Here is a 17,928-nt window from a genome sequence, read left to right on the forward strand (position 1 = left end):
TGATAGCTCATTTGAAAGGGTATTTAATTCTCTATTTACTAATACGAACAATAACATAATTATTTATACAGAGTGTCCAAAAAAAATTTTTTAATTAAATTAATTGAGACAAAAAGAAGAATGTATGTAACTTATTTAATTCAAAATTCGTTGTAGTCTAGGGCGCATCTGTTTTGAGATGGACGTTGAGAGGTGACTCAAATTTTTTTGCAGAAATTGCTTGAAAATAAATCAAATAATAATATTTGAGTTATCCTCCCTCTCAAAAAGGTCCGGAACATTGTTTAAATAATCAAAATGTCAAAAATTGAAGGAAAAATTCGATTTTTTTCTTGGTTTTTTGATTATAACTTTAAAAGTATTCATTTCCGAGAAAAGTTGTACTGACATAAAAGTTGCGTAATTAAATTTCCTATAATATAGAATTGGTTAATAATTTAAAAAATAGTTACCCTAGTTGCAAAATAGCAATAATAGCGAAAATACCATACAAAAACCAGTATTTGCATTTTACGTTTTTTAACCATTTATGCTACACTTAGGGCCTTCATATTTCATTCAGAAAAACTTTATGATACAATAAAACAATACTGTAAATTTCATTAAGATCGGTTTAATAGATTTTGCAAAATAAATTTTGCAATCCAGCTTTCGCAAAAAAAATTCATTTTTTCAAAATCTTACAGGACTGAAAATAAAGCAGATAGCAAGTTGAAATGTTTTTTGCTTATAGAAGTGTACTGTACCTTTCATTTGCAATTTTCAAAATTAAAATCGATTAATTACCACGGCGTCAGAAAATTTTTGAAATAAACAATAATTTTTGGTGCCACGCGCAGGACAGCGGTGTTCGATTCACACAAGTTGATTTCCAACAAAAATTTCTTCCAATCTTTATCTAATATATTATTTTCTTACTCTATATTTTGTTGTATTTTATTATTTTAATTCCACAAAAATAAAACTAATTTTATAATTGTTTGTGAAATATTGTTTAAAAAATTGCATATGTTTAAAAATAATATACTTTTATTATTTAAGTCAAAATATATGAACAAAGAAAGTTTTTGCTAATAAAAGTGTTATTTCAAAGGATAGAGTATGTGTTTTTATTTTGCAATAAACAAATTTATTTATATATATCGAAATGTAATAAAAATTAAAATGTATCAATCTTTATCAAAGGTCATTGGAATGCCCAATCAGAGCAAACTATCCGCTGTCCTGCGCGTAGCACTAATAATTAATGTTTATTTAAAAAAATTCCTGACGCCGTGGTGTTAATCGATTTTAATTTTGCAAAATTGGCGGTGAAAAGTACAGTACACTTCTTTACGAAAAAAAAAATTTCAACTTGCTATCTGCTTTATTTTTAGTCCTGTAACATTTTGAACAAATGAATTTTTTTTACGAAAGCTGGATTGCAAAATTTATTTTGCAAAATCTGTTGAACCGATCTTAATGAAATTTACAATATTGTTTTATTGTATCATACAGTTTTTTAGGGTGAAATATGAAGGTCCTAAGTGTAGCATAAATGGTAGAAAAACGTAAAATGCGAATACTTGTTTTTGTATGTTTTTTTCACAATTATTGCTATTTTGCAACAAGGGTGACTATTTTTTAAATCTTTAGTCAAATCTATATTATAGTAAATTTAGTTACGCAACTTTTATGATAGTACAACTTTTCTCGGGAATGAATACTTTTAAAGTTATAATCAAAAAACCAAGAAAAAATTCGAATTTTTCCTTAATTTTTTGACATTTTGATTATTTAAACAATGTTCCGGACCTTTTTGAGAGGGAGGATAACTCAAATATTATTACTTGATTTATTTTCAAGCAATTTCTGCAAAAAAATTTGAGTCACCTCTCAAAGTCCAAATGTACTAATATTTTTACAGATGCGTCCTGGTCTATTGTACTTTTGTCAGAAAACAGGAATACATGTTTATTTGACAAATAATAAATATTGCTTTTCGCTTAAATTCAATGTTAGAGCTGCCACCCACCTGCCTCTTGGAAGTTTAACATTACACTTAAGCGAAAATCAATGTTTATTTTTTAAATAAATCATTTTTATGTTTTCTGGCACCAATAAAATATATTTAGAATTAAACAAATTACGTACATTCATCTTTTTGTACCAATTAATTTAATTTAAAAAAAAACATTTTTTGGACACCCTGTATAAATAGTTATATTGTTTATATTATTGAATAGAGAATTACATACCCTTTCAAATTAGCTATTACATGACCCCTGTTCTCATTTAAAAAATCATCGATTACGTCATCACGCCCAGATGGATGACGTCACTAATATGTATGATATGTACGCCAAAAAATCGTAATTTAAAAATAAAAATCGACTTGTTTCTGGATTTTTCCTTAAAGTCTCCGGTTTACGAAATAATGAATTTATGCTTTACTTTATGGACGCACTGTATAGTGTATTTGATAAATAATTGATTTAAGACGTGAAATTAATAAAAAGTTATTTATTGTGTATTATTTGTGGAAGATCCAAGCAGAGAATACATCAAGATAATATATTCTGTGATCCAAGTATTTTGTTGTTAAAGACGTTCAAACTTGTAAGCGTTCCATAGTAACAATATATTATAAAAAAATCACTTTAACACTTTTCCTCTTTTCTCGATTGAGTATTAGTTTTTGTTGTACATATAAATTATTACAAAAACTGAATACATAGTTAGTGAAAAAATTATTACATTTATTAACTGAATTAATAATTTGCAATTATACAAATAACAGTTATCTAAGAACATTCAAAAGCCATCTCTTTAAGTTAATGATGATATTTTCAAGTAGAATGACATTCTAGTAATGTTTACATATCCATACCAGTGTGAATTTTACTACACGTAATTTGCGGTGTAAAGACAGGAAAAGTAGGGATAGCTGTAAAATATTTGCGAATTATGTACCTATGGCCTATGTACCTACAGTCCATGCTTCGGCACCTTAGAAGAATAGAGTGGATTAGTGCAGCGGTTTTCAATATTTTTGAATCATGTACCACCTACAGTTCCTTTTATTATTTTTGGTACCAGCTATACTTTTAGATTGTATTATCAAGACTTACTAAATACTACTATTTTAATTTTTTTTGGGTTTTGTGTACCACCGTAAATAATGATAGGTACCACCAGTGGTACATGTACCATAGATTGAGAACCGCTGGATTAGTGGATATAACATTTTACCTTCCGATTTCCGATATCGGATTTGTAGATTGAATCTTTCATCATCATCATCATCCCCTTTTTCGTCCACTGCTGGACATAGGTCTCCCTCATTTTGTCCATTGTGCTCTATTTTGAGCACTTTGCATCCAATTTCTTGACATTTTCTTGAGATCGTCAGTCCAACGAGTAGGTGGTCTTCCTCTACTTCTTTTATCTAATCTCGGCCTCCACTCAAGTAATCTCTTCGTTCACCTCCGATCACTGATTCGGGCGACGTGTCCAGCCCAGTTCCATTTCAGGGTGGCAATTTGGGAAATTACATCGGTAACTCCTGTTCTTCGTCTTAAGTCTTCATTTCTAACTCGGTCAGGAAGCGATATACTCAGCATTGACCTTTCCATTTTCCTCTAAGTTATTTGCAGCGTTTTACAAGTTGTAGCTGTAAATGTCAAAGTTGCGGCACCATAAGTCATCACAGGCAACACACATTGGTCAATGTCTTTGAGTTTTCTGTAGGCTGCCCATGCTAGGTTTATTCTTCTTCGTAGTTCGCATGTTTGGTTGTCTGAATCTTTACTCAGAAATTAACTCATCTTCAAAAAGGCTGCTCTCGATTGCTCTATTCTTGAACGAATTTCTGATTTCGCATTTAGATCTTCCGTAATCCAGACTCCTAAGTATTGTATTGTGTCCATTTGTTTGATACCTTCATTTTTATCTGGATCCTTGTTATGACTTTACCCCTCTTACTGATAACCATGGTTTTTGTTTTGTTTATATTTATTGTTAAACCAAGCTATTGTGTTTAGAAGCGTCTGCACTTGCAGGTCTTTCTCACTTTCAACGATTATTAATGCTAACCATATGTTTTTAGAATGGCTCCAGTCCAACTGTAGGTGAAAGATTAGAACGAAAAAGACACACAATATCAAGACTACTAGATGAAAAAGATATACAGAAGTACTGGAAAGAACTGAAAAACGTTTACAACGAAGATAACACTCGAGTATGGGACGGTCTTCGCGAAGGCCTTATGAAATACATCAGCGTCTTAAAAGCGCGAAAAGCTACTAGCGAAGAAGTATTAAAGTTAAGAAAGAGGAATAAACACCTTAAGAAGCTTTTGGCGGAATATATCGACCATGGGGTGTTGTTAAAGCCACCTCCCTGCTACGTGAAACCCGACATTACGCCTCACTATTCAATATCGCCTTCTAACGGCAACGAATAAAAAATAAGCACTAAACATTGTTATTATTATTGTGAAATAACCTAACCTTACTTACATTATTCCAGTCTAGTAATCCAGTACAGTGCTGGATTGAATCATACCGTCCACATTATTCCAGTCATTCAAAAGCTGTAAGGTCGGTAACATTATAGTGACAATGCAATTAATAATCAGCTCTGGATTGGCCGTTCATACTATTCCAGTGGCGTTAGAATGGACAAGCTGGAATGAAAAATAGACCATCATTCCAGTCAACTGGACTGGATTGATCGCTAGAATGGCACATTCCAGTGCAGATTCACATTACTCCAGTGGATATTATACTCGGTTCACATTATTCCAGTTGAGTGTTGGACTGCCACTGGAATAATATAAATCAGCACTGGAATGTACTATTCCAGTGATCAATCCAGTCCAGTTGATTGGTATTGGTTCTTTTTTTCTACATCTATTTTTATTTACAGATGTAAAGGCAAAATTAGGCGAAACTTCTGGACTTAAAGAGGAAAATCACTCAGATGTGCTAACCAACAATGTGGTACCAGAAGAAAGTCACCAACAACTGCAAGGTAACCTAATACATAGGTACGCTGTTCCTAACCTTTCTTCGCCACTCATTTCTGTCCACCGTGTCTCCTTCACCTAAATATTTCTGACTTATTGTCCTCTGCAGCTCTATCCTTCGTCCCAAATACACTAAACATCAAAATTAACGCACCACCTTAAAAATGGGACATTTTTAATGTCTCATATTTCCTAAACCTGTTGTCCGATTTTAGTGATTTTTTTAATATATTATGTTCTTCAAGAATATCGATGTAATAATATTATTGCTAAATAGGTAAGTGTCATTGTATACTGGGTGTAACAATGATAGTGTGTTTTTTCCTAAAAGTTTGGAACACCCTGTGGAATATTCTAGCGTATATAAGATATTGAAATTAACACTCAACTGTAGCCTTAGGCTTTCTTAACATTTTGCTTTTTGATTCATTCGCTTATGTGGGATAATAAAAAAGTTAGGTACTTTAACAACTAACCATGTTATTCATCAATACAGGGTGTTTCTAAATAAGTGTGACAAACTTTCAGTGGTAATTCTGCATGAAAAAATAATTACCGTTTGATTTATAAACATATGTCCACAAATGCTTCGTTTCCGAGATACGGGATGTTGAATTTTTTCTTACAAACTGACGATTTATTTATTGCTCTAAAACCGGTTGAGATATGCAAATGAAATTTGGTAGATTTTAAGAGGTAGTTTTTTTTTCTTTGTTTTTTGGCTTGGACTATGGTCATTCAGCCAGTCTCAATCAAAAGTAAATGTATTAAAGATGTTGCCAATTAGTGAAACTTGGTTATTATAGTATTATTACAATTTTTTACTTCTTATTTACCTACTCATTACAGCTAATGTACATACTATGTTAAAAAATATAAATATATTATACTACTTAATGTTTATCAAGAACACATAGTGTGTACATTTTACAAATAAAAATATTAATATTAATAGTAAAATAAATGCATTATTTTTTGTATTTTATTTTGGTTTTTTTTTTGTTATGTTTTTTTTTTGTCACTACGATAGGATGTCAACCCGGTTCAACCCCGCGGAGGTTTAAATCCTCTTAGTGATTTTTTCTTTAATTTTTATTTATTTTTTTTTATTATTAATTTTTTTTATTTATTTTTTTTATTTATTTTTTTTTGTTTCATGTTTTTATTTATTTATTTTTTTAATTTTTTTATTTTTTTAATATTTTTTTTATTTTTAAAACTTTTTTTAAACATATTTTACAAATACCTATAATTAATTACAATAATATTTTACTATCCGACAAGAAAGATACCAAACAGTCAAAAATTTTCTTTTTATTCAGTGACAGAATAAAGAGAATATTAACAGGGAGTGGGATGTACTGGTCTATAATTCTTTTAATTAGGTGATTGGTTAGGTGTTTATGCTTTTTGCATTCAAAAAATATTGAAACTAAGAGGTAGTTAGAGTTGCGCATTTTTGACATACAATTAATAATTTTATTATTGGCGTGCATACGAGATGTATCTAAAATGTTTATACCCGTATGCACGCGAACGGTGAATATAAAATTCTTAATTGTAGGTCAAAAAATGTGCAATAACTACCTCTTAAAATCTACCAAATTTCATTTGCATATCTCGACCAGTTTTAGAGCAATAAATAAATCGTCAGTTTGTAAGAAAAATTCAACATCCCGTATCTCGGAAACGAAGCATTTGTGGACATATGTTTATAAATCAAACGGTCATTATTTTTTCATGCAGAATTCTCCCTGAAAGTTTGTCGCAATTATTTAGAAACACACTGTATTGATGAATAACATGGCTAGTTGTTAAAGTACCTAACTTTTTTATTATCCCACATAAGCGAATGAATCAAAAAGTAAAATGTTAAGAAAGCCTAAGGCTACAGTTGAGTTTTAATTTCAATATTCTATATATACGCTAGAATATTCCACAGGGTATTCCAAACTTTGAGGAAAAAACACACTATCATTGTTACACCCGGTATACAATGACACTTACCTGTTTAGTAATAATATTATTACATCGATATTCTTGAAGAATAAAGCTATAACATACTAAAAAAATCACTAAAATTGGACAACAGGATTAGGAAATACGAGACATCAAAAATGTCCCATTTTTAAGGTGGTGCGTTAATTTTGATGCTTTGTGTAGTTCTAATAACACCTAACCATTGCAGTCTTTGCTCTTCAACCTTCTTAGAACTGTAGTCCCCAATCAAGTCATTCCTGATCCTGTTCCTTCCAGTCTTACCCAACAACTACCTAACATTTTCATTTCATCTACCTTTATCTTATATTCCTGCATTTCCTTTATATACCGTAAACGCAGGTCTCATTACACTCTTGTATATTTTTCCTTTCAGCCCTTCTCGATTTTTCGATCATATAGTACTCTGCTCATTCGATTCCAATTAAACCAGCCACCCTGTATCCTGTGGGCAATTTCTCGATCTGATGTCCCATTTTTCGTTATATGAGAGTCAAAATATTTAAATTCTCCTTTTTTGGAAACTTTTTTTGTTAATTTCAATAGTACGTGAATGAACATTTTTTTAGTTCTTGGGTACATTCCTATCTATACCTACATCTATTTTCATTTGCAGATGTAAAAGCAAAAGTAGCCGAAACTTCTAGACTTAAAGAGGAAAATCACTTCAATGTAGTATCCAAAAATTCAGTACCAGCGGAAAGTTCACAACAGGAAGGTAACCTAATATAGTTAAGTCCAAATATGTATTTTTTCTTCTGCCGTCTCACAGTCGGAGGTTGGATATCATCATTACTATCTCTACTCATTTAAACTGCATTTAAATCAGTTCATTAAATTCTTCAACCATGACACCCTCCTTCTTCCTATACTCCTTTCTCCTCTTATATTTCCCTGTATTATCAGTCTCAGCATTTCATATTGCTGTCCCCTAATTACGTGTCCCAGATATTATAATTTTCTTATTTTTATTGTATTGTATTATTTCGTATTCTTTGTTCATTCCTCGCAATACTTCCGTGTTCGTTTTCTTCTGTGCCCATGCTATTCTAAGCACCCTATGGTAATACCACATTTCAAACGAATGTAGCATACTTATGTGTTCTTGCTTCAATGTCCAGCTTTCAAATCCATATTGCAGTATTGAGAACAAGTAGCATCTCAAAGCTCTTACTCTTAGTTCTAATATAAGGTCTTTGTTGTAGAGAATTGTTTTCATTTCTACACACCTTTCTTGCTATTTCTATCCTAGTCCTTATTTCTGTTGTTTGATCATTATTGTCTGAAATCCAGGTTCCTAGGTATTTGTATTTATCAACTCTTTCTACCATATCGGTACATTTCCTAAATGTATTCTTGTATGTATATTTGCTTTCTTAGTTATTATCATGTATTTGGTCTTTTTATATTCATAAGTCCATATTCTTCACAGAGACTGCGTGCGTTTTGTTTAGTGGTAACTGGAGTTATTCAGCAGAGCTTCCCATAATCACAATGTCATCTGTGTATCTTATGTCGTTAATAGATCTTCCGTTAATTTTTGAGATAGTAATGCTTCCTCAAAAATGGCTTCACTATATTATACATTAAATAGTAATGGAGACATAATACATCCCTGCCTAACACCTCTCCTGATTTCAATTTCTGGACTGGGTATGTATTTTTTAGAATGTATTAAACTTGTAACAATTCAATTTAACAATATTTATATGTGTGAATTTCTTCGTCTTCCAGGATTTCTTGTCTATTTTTCCTTTGATTATTAGTTTTAGCACTTCATATAAATATATCTGTTATCATTCCAAAATCAAAATTGAATTTTCGTAGCTGAAGAGTCCCAAAATAATTGTGAATATCAAGAAGAAACAGACATATTTGACGATGCAATAAGTTCTCCTATACCATCCGACGAAGATAACAAATTGCATTTGAAAAGAGCTCTAGACTTTGAAACACACTCATTTTCGAGTGTACCAAACAATGTAGATGATGAAAAATTGGATAATTTTACAATTAATGAATTAGATAGGTAAATATTCAGAATTTTAGCCAATTATACAAAATTTTTAAATATAGGTAAGGGCGTAGGCGCAAAATTTCGCACCATTGTATTTTAAATGCATTAATTTTTTGTTGAATCCTGAGAAAACTAATACATAAGTACCTATTTTTGAAAAATTTAAACGCAAAATGAAAGATTGCATTATTACCGATGACCAATAGTCCCAGAAAACTTCTGTAATGTTTATTTTAATAAGTTACAGGGGTAAAAAAAAGAGAAAATTTAGTGTGATTTTTTTTATTTCAAATATCTCATTCAAAAGAAGCATTTTGGTTATTCTAAGGGACTTTCGGCCCTCGGTAATAATGTAATCTTTCATTCCGCGTTTAAATTTTTCAAAAATACTTATTAGTTTTCTCAGGATTCGAAAAAAATGAATGCATTTAAAATACATTGGTGCGAAATTTTGCGCCTATTAGATAGGACACCTCTTGTTTTTTTTATAATTTTTAACATAATAAATCCAACATCCAATATTTTTTGTCCATTAAACAGATCGGTGCCTATCGAACTTTATATCGTATCTTATACTAATATAACAAACATTTGCAAATTTCATCGAAAAAAATTATATCTTTTTAATTCTGAGACAACTTTTTTATATTAAATATTTAAATTAAATTTTATTTTTCTACATCAACAGGTTTCGTGATCTTACGTCAACTAAAAATGCCATTGGTCGTGTCCTTAAGCTCCACCAAAGGATTCGTAAGATGTTTTTCAAAGAAATGGACCCAGTGGCAGGTCCGTCCGCTCTGCCCCCACTAAAGAAGCGAAAAATGAAGATTCCTATCTCAGACAGTAAGTATGAACCAACCTTGATGGACGATATGAAATCTTTGACGAACTGCATCATAAAAAACACTTTGAACGTGTTAAACGTGGATGATGACAGGAGTGTTGTATTTGCTAATGTTCCAATGCATGGGCCTGTGTTTACTGGCACTCCTGGTCTGATACCAGAAATTGACGAAACTCAAATGCAATATCTGGATGTGGATGGTATTACTGATTCTCTCATTGATGTTAGAGGAAATTCAAGTAAGTATAATGCTCTCTTCTCATCATCCCTAATTGCATTTCTCCATAAGTTTGTATCTTGGGTTATATCAACATCAATCCCCTTTACCAACATATCCTGCCTAAGCGTCTTCCTCTCCTGCTTCTTCCAGGAACTCTATGTTCAGCAATTCTTCGTCGTGGCTGATTGTCTCGACGTTGAACATGACCAAACCATCTTAACCTATGCTCCATCATTTTGGCATTAATTGGTGCCACACAACCTAGACTTCCCCTAATATAATTATTCTTAATTTTATACTTTTTGTTACTCCACTCATCCAATTAAGCATTCTCATTTCCGCCACATGCATTCGCTGTTCCTCTCTCTTTTTAACTGCCCAGCATTCAGTTAAGTACATCATAACCGGTCGTATTGGTGTTTTATAGACTTTTCCCTTCAGCTTCATTGGATTTTTTCTGTCACACAACACACCATACTCGCTTCCATTCCTTCCATTTCATCCTTCTTCTTTAGGTACCGTCTCCTCTAAGGAGGTTGATAATCATCACAGCTATTTTCACTTTTGAGATTGCAGCTCTGAACATGGAACTGCAATTATATACTGAATTCGCTCTGCCGAGATTCACTTTGACACATTCGAAATAGGAAACATACAGCATAAAAATTCCTACCTCACATCAACTTAATCTTTGACTAAAAAAATAAGAATTATTGGAAATAGTGGGAGTGTATACTAAACCCATAAAATTTTATGGAATTTATTTCTACAAAATATTTTTATTTTGTACAATAAATAATTTTCTCATTTGTTATCAATACATTATAGTGGGGTAAATAAATAATTATTGATTGGCGTAAGGTTTTTGTTATTTATGTCTCTTTACTATTAATATTGGCTGTGAGTGGGTATGTTTGGTTGTGTAGTAATTTTCAGTCGTGTCTAGCAACCTAATTTCCCAAAAAAGAAATGACCGACGTCACTAGACAGTTGTGTAGAGTCATTATGGCAGTGTCCGTGTTTAAAAGATATCTCTGATTTAAATACGGCGGGCCATATATTTTGTTTTAAGCTAAAGGGATGCTAGGCTTGCCATGCAGCCACTTAGAACCTTTTAGATAATATCGTAGAGAACAATTGCTTACAGTTTTAAGGAATGTGTAGATATGTAGGTATATCTTTTTAAAGTTAGTCCATCGGATAAGATCGAAATAAAAACTTTGTTTTAAGCACTTGTGTATTTTTTAATAGTAGTATGATAAAATTGATCCAAATAATTGCATAACCCGGACATCCAAAGTGAAAGTTTTCCTCCAACACCAAATTGTTCTATATGGTCCACATAATCTTAAGAAAAAAGTCACACCATTTTGAGCGTCGGGTTTGGGGGGAGAGGGGGAGAAATCGGTAAATTCGTAGTTTTTTATGTTTTTCGTCAATATTTCTAAAACTATACAGTTTAGCATGAACAACCTTCTATACAAAAATGTTCTACATTAAATTTGAAATAAAAAAGGTCCGATGCATAATCCTTCTAAAATGAACGGTTCCAAAGTTACGGAGGTAGTATAGTGTAATTAGTCCAAAAAACGCCTAAGACAGACATCCAAAGTAAAAAATTTTCTTCCAACACCAAATTGTTATATATGGTCCACATATTGTTCAGTAAAAAGTTACATCATTTTGAGCGTCCGGTTTGGGGGGGGGAGATGGGGGAGAAATCGGTAAATTATTAGTGTTTTTACGTTTTTCGTCAATAGTTCTAAAGCTATCCTTTAGCGTAAACAATGTTCTATACAAACATATTCTACATAGAATTTAAAACAAAAAAGGTCCTATACATATTTGTTATAAAATCAACGGTTCCAGAGTTACGGAGGGTGAAAAGTGGAGGTTTTCGATACTTTTTATATTATTTGGACAATTGATGATGATTTTGGGTGGTGAGGTTGACGTTTCTTCAAGGGCTTATCACTAACATACCATCGGCCACTGAAATAGCAAATTTTATTTACAAAAAAATTTCTTTCATCAGTAATAATATTATAAATTGCCCAAAAAATATAAAAAGTATCATAAACCTCCATTTTTCACCCTCCGTAACTCTGGAACCGTTGATTTTATAACAATTATGTATTGGACCTTTTTTGTTTTAAATTTTATGTAGAAAATGTGTGTATAGAACATAATTTATGCTAAAGCATAGTTTTAGAAATATTGACGAAAAACGTAAAATAACTACTAATTTACCGACTTCTCCCCCATCTCCCCCAAACCGGACGCTCAAATTGGTGTAACTTTTTACTGAACAATATGTTGACCATATAGAACAATTTTGTGTTGGAGGAAAACTTTTACTTTGGATGTCTGGGTTAGGCCTTTATTTGGACCAATTATAATATACTACCTCTGTAACTTTGCCTTTTTTATTTCAAATTTAATGTAGAATATTTTTGTATAGAAGGTTGTTCATGCTAAACTGCATAGTTTTACAAATAATGACGAAAAACGTAAAAAACTACGAATTTACCGATTTCTCCTCCCTCTCCTCCCCAAACCCGACGCTCAAAATGGTGCGACTTTTTTCTGAACATTATGTGGACCATGTAGAACAATTTGGTGTTGGAGGATAACATTTACTTTGGATGTCTGGGTTTGGGTCTAGCTATACCATACCATAGGGGTAATTTTCTGTAACCGAAAGTTATTTTCTATTATTTATTTTCGAACCTAGGGATCTTGGCGTAAAGTAGCTCGTGGACATCCCAACTTAACAATTTGTGTCTCGGCAAAGCGAATTCAGTAGGTATACCACTTTCTCAGATTGTTGAGCCAGGAGATGCATCTTCTTCCAATACTTCGTTTTCCCTCCATTATGGTTTGTAGCAACACATATTTTATCCCCTCTCATAACGTGGCCGAGATATTGCAACTTTATTATTTGTATTCATGATTTCCTTTTCCTTTTTCATCTTTCTGAGGACCTCAACATTTATTATTCGGTCTACCTAACTTATTTTTACCATTTCATGCATCTAACCCTTAATTCTACGGTATTTTGTTATTGAACTTATAATACAACTGTTTACAGACATCAATGGTATTCGTCCGAGCAAATTTATCATAGAAAACAACATAATTAACTTCAATCTTCAGTTGCCCCCAAAACCCTCAACAACTTCATCTCAGCCAATACCGCCTTTAGCATCTTCGGAAATGTCAATACCTGAATTTGCTGACATTCAAGAACAAAACATACATTCAGAAGATAATGCTATCGATCAAAATGATTCGGATATTAGTTACCAGTGTGGCTGTGACGAATATTATGAAGATGCAGTAAGTGAAGTGAGTAACATGTCTGGTTTGATTTAGTAAAAAATTAAGGTACGGTTCCGACAACGACTGCAGACGTCAGTTGCAGTTGTCGCCGTGACACCGTGACGTCACTATATACTTTGTACTAAATTTGTATGAGACTGATTCCGACATCTGACTGCAACTGCTGTCCGGCAGTTGCTAATAATTATACGAATAAGGGCCGGTTTCACCAACGATAAATAGTAGTTTATTCTATGATTAAAGTTATTCGACCATTAAAATGACATTTCTCCATTTTACTAACGTCAAATAAGACTTATTTTATTTATTTATCAAAAAAATACTCATTCTTCCAGTAAATTGGCAAGTTAATCTGGCTGTAAATATTTAGAAGAAAGTAAATTCTCGAGTTTCACTTTAAATTATCAAAATTATATTGAAACAAAATATAAATTTAAACGTCTAATAAATTTTATTCGACGAATATCTATTCATTGATTTATTCGTTGTTGGTGAAACCGGACCTTAATAGTGTAAAGTAATGACGTCTGTCATGGTGACAGCTGTTACTGCCGTCCGCAGTCGTTGTCGGAATCGTACCTTTAGGGTCCATAATGTTCGTTTTTCAGTAGCTATTATATCTTTAAGAGGGTGCATCAGCGCGTCATCAAGACGAAAAACGCATTCCAAGATTGCAGCTTAAGGGCATAGGCGCTAAATTTCGGTTCCAATGCTTTTTAAATGCATTCATTTTGTTCGAATCCTGAGAAAACTAATAAATATTTTTGAAAAATTTAAACGCAGAATGAAAGATTACATTATTACCGAGGACCGAAAGTCCCTTATATAATAAACAAAAAGTTTCTTTTTTTCACCCCTGTAATTTATTAAAATAAATACAGAAGTTTTCAGGGACTTTCGGCCCTCGTTAATAACGTAGTTTTTTATTCTACGTTGAAATTTTTCAAAAATACTATTAGTTTTTTTACCACCATTAAGAAGAAAAAAAATACTCTTTCTTCAAATAAACTTTTTTCTCCCATGCCTAGATTTTGTGTCACATTGGAATTACTAAAATCGATAAACAAGAAATCGAATTTAACTGACTGATTTGGCAACATTTAACGCGCCTATGAGTATTATTATTATTAGAGAGCGGAATATATGCAACACAACATTACCAAAATATGCGCATATATATGCATTACTTTTACTACAAATATGCAGGTATTTTTTCTAAATTTGTCTAAATATGCAAATGCATATTAAAAATACTCAAAAATAAAACAATATATTAAATATAAGTTTAAAAAATTCAACCTACATTTATGTTTAATACATATTTATTTTTCACATAAAAACAAATGAAATGACACACAAAAACTGATATTATAATTGAATTAAGAATCTAAATTATAGTATGAATTTATAATCATATATTTTTCAAAATTTTCAACTAGCAACTTTTTGCCTTCTATCACTAAAAACATATTGTATTTTGATGCTTCTCTCTATGTCCGTCTTTATAGAAGTAAAAGCGAATTTGTCGAATAAAAACACTCTTTCCAGAAAAATTTCTTTTGTGGGACATGATGCTTTTGTTTGTCAGTTCCTCATTTAAAAAATGAAATGTGAAAATGAATGTAACTTACGATTTTGGAACAGGCCTTGCAAAATACTTTGTCTCCACTTAGCTTTAACTCGGGAAAACACTTTATCCAAGCACTTTTTTGAATGGTAGACATATTTAAATTTAATATATACCAATCACTTCAAAAACACTAAATACGATACAACGTTTACTTTAAACAAATGTTGGCCGGAAACTGACAAAATAATTATTAGACCCTTAAAAGCAGGTAGGTACCTACGGCTTGCTACGCTAATAAAATAATATTTTTCTGGGAACACCCATAATTGTTAAATTCAGGTAGTAATGGGAAAGTCCAGATAGATAATAATGAGCGATAGATAGATAAATAACGAGCTCGTTCATATCGAAGTTATAAAATTCCAACTAAGAGAGGAAAATTTTAAACTTTTATTAAATTTATTTTTAAAATATGCAAAATAAATCGTGTTTAGCTTAAATATGCAATGTTGTGTTTGTTGTCTGAAAATATGCAATATATGCATCTATATGCATCTATATGCACTTTGCATATATTCCGCTCTCTAATTATTATTATCACAATATTCTGCCTTCGTCTATAGTGTCACGTAATGTCGAAGCACTGTTGCCAAAGTTTCGCAGAACTTTCGAAAAACGGTGCGGCTACTATCTCTCGAATTAATATTGATGACAGGGGCGGATCCAGAGATTTCTTGGGGGGGCGTAACAGCCATCACAACTTATTCCAACACAATTATTCGTGTTTAACCCCAAAAATATCATAAAATTCACCACCGTCTGACCTAGGATTTCCCCTGTTATAACAGGTTCCACTTCGGGATCAACATCAACATGAGAGTAGTTGGCTTTATGAAGATCAATAAAGCCAACAAAATCTTCTCTTATGACATCTTTATATACATAACGCAGAGAGAGGCTTAGCTGGGAAGTATGAGATGCATCAGTCGTTTCGTCAAACAAAATTGAATAAAACTTTACCTTTGAAACTCTTTGTTTTATTTCATCTAAAATTTCCTCGCCACAACAGTTAATCAAATCATTGGCCGTAGTTTTGCTTATATATGTACGTAGCATTGGCACCACTGGATTTCAAGTGTTCTGCAAGTTGAGTGTCAGCACTGTCAATTCTGAACCGTAACAGTGTTCTAAAATTACCATCATTCTCCACGGGATTGTCTGCACTTTCCATCAAATTTCCATCATCACGATGTCCCCTCAGTGGAATGTTTTGCTTGCCATGTAACAATATAGTTTTGATTATCGGCACCAGTCTTAAACGGTTTTGTGCCACCTGTTCTTTTCTGTTTTGATCCAACCTATTTACTATTTTAAGGTCAGGATTTTCGAAGATTTTTATATAGTTTTTCGAATCAAGTTCAGCTTTCTTGTGATACTCATTAGAGTTATGAGACTCAAGGTCGCCATCTTTTCCAGAAAGTTTTGCGTATTTATTCAATGGTTCGGATACTAACTTTCTCAAAGGCACTGTATTTTGACCGCCAGCTTTCTTTCCGTGGCAAAAAACGGCACAATATTTACAAAATAGCCCTTGTTTGAATTCGGAAAATACCAACCAGGGGTATTTTTCGAAGTGCCCATGATTCACTCGCCTTAGCTCCTCACGTCCTCTTTTGATGTGAGAAGACGTAGGGAATTGGTAGTTTTTTTTTCGGGTGTCCAGTGTTGAGTTAAAATAATATACTTTGAGTGATCATTTGAACTTGAAATGTTTTGTAAATAATAACCAATGTCGTGAGAAGAACTATTTACATTATCAACCGATGTCGAGGTCGATTGTTGATCCTCTGCAGGTTCATCAACTGGCATTAGGTTATGAGACGGAGACAAACCAGACTGTTCCTCAACATCTTGTTCCTCTTGATAACTTATTCTTCTCTTTTTAACTAAGAAACGATCCATTTTCCAACACCAACGGTATACCAAATATCACAAACAACTCACACTTGACAAAAATATCGCAACTATGCAATTAGCTGAAACACTTTGGTATGATACAAGCTGCGATCACGCATTAGCTACTGTGCTCATGACGGACCGGACACAAACACTAGGAACACTAGGAACTACTAATAAACTAGCAGACAGCTTCTAGGCTACTCTCTGCTTCCAGCTTAGTACTCAAGCGCCCCGCAGGCACCAGCACCGCAGCCGCGCTGCGATCGTCCCGCCAGTAGAGATGGGCGTTATATATCGTATTAGGATAAGTCACCCTATTACCACCAGGTATTCGTGACAAAGGTAATACGTTACGGCAATATCCCTAATATTTCTGTAACCGTCTCCGTCTGCCGTCGTCGAATATCGCGGTGAGGTATTAGGACGCTGTCTCGCTGTCACCCTTTTCTGTCACCGTATTCATGGGTATTTGTCATAGTAGTTGTAATATTGATCTATACTATTATTAAGATGAAGTGGTTTCTTCCTGTCTGTCTTTACGGTCAATCACGCTAAAACTACCTAACTATTTTTAAGAGTATAGAGACTATAAAAGGATACTTTTTACTGAAAAATAAAACTATATTGATTATAAAATATCAATTTTACCGGCCACAATTTATGGTTAGAATAAGGTATTAAATTAGTTTACCTATTAAAAGCTGATTGAAAGCAGATTGAAAATTACATTTTTATTAATGATAAAATATCAAATGTATTTATTATTATTTTAGTATTTGTATAAATAATGCTGAAATACTCAGACAGGACCCATAATACCAAAGGGCTGGGGAGGGGATAGCAGTCTCCTGCTGTCAGGTAATAGGTGACAAAAATAATATAATACCGTCACCTATTACAGCTGAGTCACGGAACGCCGTCACCTAATACCAGAAAGTAGCGGTATTTTCCATCTCTACCCGCCAGT

General features: G+C 32.7%; 2 protein-coding genes across 3 annotated transcripts in view; both read left to right on the top strand.

Moving 5' to 3' along the window:
• LOC114339829 (dynein regulatory complex protein 1 homolog) overlaps nt 1-4,459 on the top strand; it is a 34,563-nt gene extending 30,104 nt beyond the window's left edge. The window contains exon 10 of the mRNA XM_050651095.1: nt 4,088-4,459. Coding sequence (XP_050507052.1) covers nt 4,088-4,444 — 357 coding nt within the window. The 3' untranslated portion in view covers nt 4,445-4,459. The remainder of the gene's footprint in view (nt 1-4,087) is intronic.
• LOC114339827 (uncharacterized) overlaps nt 1-17,928 on the top strand; it is a 99,005-nt gene that overhangs the window by 75,408 nt on the left and 5,669 nt on the right. The window contains exons 6-10 of one of the 2 annotated variants that reach the window (XM_050651089.1): nt 4,909-5,013; nt 7,623-7,724; nt 8,834-9,035; nt 9,712-10,109; nt 13,182-13,438. In XM_050651089.1, coding sequence (XP_050507046.1) covers nt 4,909-5,013; nt 7,623-7,724; nt 8,834-9,035; nt 9,712-10,109; nt 13,182-13,438 — 1,064 coding nt within the window. The remainder of the gene's footprint in view (nt 1-4,908; nt 5,014-7,622; nt 7,725-8,833; nt 9,036-9,711; nt 10,110-13,181; nt 13,439-17,928) is intronic. The other variant, XM_050651090.1, reaches the window with a different exon arrangement.

This window comes from Diabrotica virgifera, chromosome 5 (genome assembly GCF_917563875.1).
Source record: "Diabrotica virgifera virgifera chromosome 5, PGI_DIABVI_V3a".
Lineage (NCBI taxonomy): Eukaryota > Metazoa > Arthropoda > Insecta > Coleoptera > Chrysomelidae > Diabrotica > Diabrotica virgifera.